The sequence below is a fragment of the Seriola aureovittata genome, chromosome 3 (assembly GCF_021018895.1).
Source record: "Seriola aureovittata isolate HTS-2021-v1 ecotype China chromosome 3, ASM2101889v1, whole genome shotgun sequence".
Classification (NCBI taxonomy): domain Eukaryota; kingdom Metazoa; phylum Chordata; class Actinopteri; order Carangiformes; family Carangidae; genus Seriola; species Seriola aureovittata.
The window spans coordinates 3,424,857-3,430,856 of NC_079366.1; the positions used below are offsets into that span (position 1 = coordinate 3,424,857).

Consider the following 6,000-nt stretch of genomic DNA (forward strand, 5'->3'; position numbering starts at 1 on the left):
TCAGCCAAGCCCCATCCAACCTCACAGGATTTGGTTTCTCTGAGTGTTTTACCTGAAATCTGCTGTATTTTTTACCGGATCATTCAGAAAACAGTCAACCAATCAGAAGAGAGGCTCAGAGCCTCCTCTCTTCTGATTGGCTCACCGACCTGTTGTTACTAGAGCTGCAGAGAGAAGCCTGAGAGAGGAGATGTAAAACTACATTGAGATGGTTTTTGGTTCTTAAAACTACAAATATATCTTCTTATGGATCAACACTTGCACAAACAGGAAAAGGGTCAGATATGGGACTTTTAATAGCTGTTTTTCATTCTTCATCCCCTCCTCTCATCCAAAAACTTAATCCATATTGTTGTTAATGTGTTTGCATGCCTGTTACATAATCTGCTTTCAAGATGGCTCATTAACAAAATACACTTTAAGTTGAACTAACAAATATTTTATACAAAAACACTCAGTATGTGTGATGTTAATGGAGCTGCTTGTATTGAGGAAACCACAGGGAACCGACTCTGCAGATGCCCTCAGCTCTGTGACTCTGGAGCCTAATTCACTGCTGCAGCAGGCGGCTGTTTTTAGTGCAAATGCGCTGCTAAAAGCACCGTATGCTACTTCTCAGCATCAGACAGCAGACAGACAAAGTTAGCAACTAGCAGGTGAACATAGTGGAGTTTGTAACGCCTTAAGAACCAGATATTGTTCTCAGAAACTGATGAGGACCAAAGGAGAGAGACAAAAAAACAGGAATGCTAATATTGCTCTGTGTCTGCTGGATGTGTAAATAGGAAAAAATGTGATAATGGTTCCGATGTTGTTTTGTCACTTTATGCAGCTTTAAAGTATCATCTATTTTAATGACATCCAACTCCAGTCTCTAGATTTACTCTGCTTCTAGTACAAAACACCCTCTGATACCTCTGTCTGTTTCTTTCCTGTTTTCCCCTCAGGATGTATGAAACCTCATGTACATGTGAAATTCTCCACAGAACTCCCCACATACATCGTCTGAACTCCGGACTGGATTACCACTCCAGCTGCGTCATGGATATTTTTTTTTACCATTTGGGAAACAATGGTTTTGAGCTTTATACCTGTGCATGTTGGACCCTGCTGACACATACTGTGCTCCGATCAAACCAGAAGAAACTGTGTACAGGTTTTTCATTTTCTTTTAACATTATGTCTGATTCATTTAACATTTTAAGAATTTCATTTATTTATACGAGTCAGATACATAATCCAGAGGGAATGCCAGCATGAACTAGCGAGGGGGAAAAATGTAATAAGCAACAATGTTTTGATTTTGCTTATATATATCTGAGATTGGTTTGCTGTTCTATGAAGCTAACAGCAGTAGTGTATTATTTATTCATACTTATGAAGTATGTTATTGAAGTGGATTACACATTTATTTTGTAAATCATGAATGTCTATGTTAGAAATTTGTGTATTTTAATAACAAATGTCATACTAAACATAAATGCTGTTATAAAATATGAATAGGGTACTTCAAAGCTTTTGGTCTATTGTCTCTTGGAAAGCTGATTTATGGCACAATACACTTTTTTTACTGAAATATTTCTGGTTTTTTTTTTCTGATCTCATTTAATTTATTAACAAAAATACAGGGTTTGGTTTTCTGGATTCATTTAAACCTTGCTGTTAATCTAATGCTTCTGGCACTATTTATGATAACCTACATACCAGTTTGTAAAATGTTTTGTGCTTCAGAATAACAGACCATTTAATGGTAAAAGGTGCTAAGCTGCACCTTCCAACTACAACTACAACCAGACATGACACCTTTTGGGGATAGAAGAAAAAAAAACGGGGAGGACTTTCCCACAAAGAAACGTATTCGATCGTTGTAGCCAGCCGCACCCAGATCACATCCCTCCTGAGGGCAGAGTACTATTAACAAGGCAAAGATTTAAGGTGGCAGTCGGAGTGAGATGGAACTACTTTGCAAGAGGATCCAAAGACCATGGCAGTGAGAAAGAGAGACAGAGAAAGAGGCCAAGAGAGATGGAAGAGGGCTTTTTTGGGGGATGTGATGCATTAAGAGCATTGTATTGGACAGAATAAGAAGAGGTTGACTTCTTGAATACTTAATGTGGCCAGTCAAGCTCGAGGCTGGCTAAGGTTGGTGACACATTTAGGCTAATGTCCTGACCCACTCCAGAGTAGCAGCCATCTTCATCCCAGCTCATTATATCGCGCTGTAGGAGCAGGAGAACTAGAGCGCAGATGCTACCAGGCTATACGGATGGTTAGCTTGTTCAAGGGACTGTCGAGCCCTCTGGTACTTTGTGTGCAACATCTGACAGATGTAAATGCCTGATAGATGTCCTTCAAATCTTCTGAGGCAACTTTCTCGGATTTATTTCTTTTTTCTTTTTACTCAGAGGAGATGTGAAAATTCAGAGAGAATGTGGCTTTGTCAGTTTTGGATGATATTCTCTACAATTGTTCAGTCAGTATATACACCCACAGACAAAGAGTAGAGGATGTAACTGTGGACCATACAAAAGAGGAATGATTATACAATTGAATCTGTATCAGAGTGAGTTGGGGGGGGGGGGGGGGGGGGGGGGGCAGAAGGTGCATTTGCCCCAAGTCCGCAGTTCTTTCAGTTACAAAGGGGCCCACCGTGGGCCCAATCCAGTGTGTCACATACATAACATATTTTAAAGTTTGCTACATATAAAGTTCACATCGTTATAAAGTAAAAATAAAAGACACATGGTGAAGCAACTAATGAAAACTACCAAATCAGCAGCTGTATCAGAGAGCAAGCTGCTGATTTAATGAACCGCCCGACGACCCCAGCAGGTCTCCACAAGCAGCTGCATGCTGCGCCTGGCTATAGACGCTAAATGCTAAGATACTGATGGTAGATCTTCTACTGTGAGCGTGCGCCATCTCTCTGCTGTTCAGCTCGTTCAAGCTCAGTGTTTGAAAGACTTGGAGGAGCACAGTGGGACCAGAAAGGCTGAGTGGATTGGTAGATGGAAGATTTCAGGATGACATTCAAACAGGCGTGAGCAACAAATGACTGTGGTAACTCATTTTACAGCATCAACAACTATCGTGTTGCCTAGCAACATATCATTTTGCCAGTGTTTGCTGCTTGCAGCTACTGTGGAGTTTATTTTTCACACATTTTCTGCTGGTTTGCTCTGCTGTTAGTGGCAGGTATTTTGATTTATGTAGTCTAATATTGCAACATAAAGTCCCGCTGTGATGTCCTGGTGTTTTCTATTGTTTTATCCCATTTATAGGAATGAAGATAGGATAAATAACAGGAATACCTCTCTGTATAATGTAATACAGCTCAACAGCGCCACACACCAACTTCCTCCAAAGTGATCATACAGTTGAGTCAACAACTCTATAACAATTTGAATAAAGACTGAACTTTCTATGGGAAGATTTATTGCAGGATTTAAAACACACATGGGAAAACTGACCAGTCTGATCACAAAGCCACAAAGCACTTAGCTATTAAAGCCTTTGCAGCAGAGCACTTTATATACAGTCTTATTTAATAATCAATTTAAGAAGCCCCCACCACAGCTTTGTGGCCTGTTTGTATTGTTATTGATTTGACCCTTTTAGTCCCCCCCCCTAAATTGGGCCCCTGCTGCTCTGAGTTGATTTGGTTGCCGGTGCTGTGTACAGCTTGTCTCTCTGTCTCTCATCTAATCTGCATCTCCATACAGCCTATAACAGGCTGTAGAAGGGCCCACTACAGGTCCACACACTGGCTGCTTTGCATGGCAGTGCTTCTTTTGACCTGTGTGTCCAGCAAGGAAAAGTTTGATTCATCTTCAATAAGACATGAGTGAATCAGTGAACTTTTCCCAATAACTGTTAACTATAACTATTTCCTCTGATGGAAAAAAAAAGCTTTGCTGTGGGACATTGTGTGCAGAGAACATCATCACTCTGAAGTCTAGGATTGCTTCTTAACATATACACATTGGGAGAAATGGGAGGGTTAGGAGGGTTTTTTTAATTTTTCCCAGGAGCAAGCTAGTTTCAATGACAGCTGAGCGCACGGTCGAGACAGGGAATGTTACATGTTTTCTTCCAGTGGGAGGAGGTGAATATGATAAAAATTGCTGCTGTTGATGAAAGCTAGGAAATAGGATGGTGATATATCCTGACTGTTTTCCACAGGCAGACACACAAAGAGCCTGAAGCTCGCAGGGATCTTTTGTAGCGCAAATTTACATATTGAGCTCCAGCTGGGCAGTTATTTTACTGGCACTCTACATCAGCTGTTCATTTCCTGAGCATATTCCGCAATGTGTTTCTTGCATTGTTTTTTTTTTTAATTCAAGTCCTGGTAGCCGGTTATTGTTTTATTGTAGAGAATTGGGAAGCCATCCAGCATGGTGATCAGCCTTTTCTATTTGAACAACTATGTGCTTCAGTTTCACAAAGGAATCAGAACGAGCATTCGTTGGTTGTCGCCAGGTTGTTGCTTCCCGCGCGTCAGAATGTGCGTAGATGAGCTGCATGCCGAGATGATTTTGATAACAATTCAGCTTCCATCTTCACGTCCATCGTTAGCTGTTGTGTATCACTCTGAGGTAGCAGGACATAATGTGCTCTCAGGTATGAGGTGATTTATCGTATCCCCATCGCATGGTATGTAAGGGTGATTAAACATGCTGGTGGTTGGATTTTTGTGAATCAGCAACATCAGTGAAATGTCTCAGAAATGTAGCAGTACAATAACGATTGGATTCCCCAGCCTCGAGGAAATTGAAGAATTTCTTTTCATGTTTTAAAAAAAGTTAAAGATGTAAAGTTGTATACTGAGAGGAGTTTAGTTCACGTTTCAGAGTCCCACATCTCTGTGTCTGGCTTTGAGTTTAACAGCTTGAGGGAGACATACAGTGCAGCAGCCTGTATCCACAGACCTGTGGTGCAAAACAGCAGAGTGCTAACGCTAACCTTAACCCCAGGGGACAGGAAATGACTCTTTCCCGACAAGATCAGGAGTTCCAACATAATAAAAGCATCTTCTGCCTTTGAGTTTCACAGGGAGACAGGTTTAACCGACAGGAAGTCCTGCAAAAAAAACAAACAAAAAAAATCTCTTGCTTCCTGGTTAGGATGAGCTGTGATGTGACAGCACCCAAGGCTGTGTGGAACAGTATCAAGCTGTAGACTAGATTTGAGCTACACTCTCCTCCTCCTCTCTCCCCCTCTCTCTATCTCCTCCTCCCCGCAGAATTAGCAAGATTATTATTTTTGTAGAGAAATATTAATAATAATAAAAAAAAAGAGTTTTATTACTGTACAGCTTTTGTATGAGAACAGACGGTAAGGTGTTACAGTGTTTTTGTTTGACCTCAACTGTGCTGTGTGTAATTGTTTTATGCATTTACAATCATATTTATTAAATGGAAAGAAGTCTGTTAACTGTGTTCTCATTTTCTTACAATATTTGTAAAGAAATACTATGTATTTGCTGAAGTAATATTCATCCTATAAAGAAAAGAAAACAAGGACGTGTTGGTGTTTTCTTCCTCACACATATACATGTGTTTGTTTATGTTTCTAAAATGCTTTCAAAGAAGTGAGAAAGCCTTTGTCTGTCAGAACATAACAAATATAAATATGCAACTATCACTCATGGTCGAGAAGCTGATTTGCCATGATGCTCCGCCATGGGGAAAACAGAGGGCATCCATGTGACATCACAGAAGCTACAAATGTCACTTACTACATTTAAAAAAAAAAAAGATTGAAAAAGAATTTTAGCACATAGACGAAGAAAAGAAAAGTAAATGCATCACTGCAATTTTGTGTGTGTGTGTGTGTGTGGGCAGTAATAGAACTCATCAGGCTTCAGATATGAAATGGAATTACTCCACTCTTATTATCAAACTGGCTACATGGTTAATTAAACTAGCACCAGAGAACTTCAAATAAGCATGGACAGACTCTGCCAGGATTAACTTGATTTGTGGAGAGGTGAACATG

The 6,000-nt window shown here is 40.2% G+C and overlaps 1 protein-coding gene across 1 annotated transcript in view; it reads left to right on the forward strand.

Annotated features, from left to right (window-relative positions):
* LOC130165963 (VPS10 domain-containing receptor SorCS1) overlaps nucleotides 1-5,525 on the forward strand; it is a 169,733-nt gene extending 164,208 nt beyond the window's left edge. The window contains 1 exon segment of the mRNA XM_056371164.1: nucleotides 948-5,525. Within this exon segment, the coding sequence (XP_056227139.1) occupies nucleotides 948-1,009 (62 nt within the window). The 3' untranslated portion in view covers nucleotides 1,010-5,525.
* The last annotated feature ends 475 nt before the right edge of the window (nucleotides 5,526-6,000 follow it).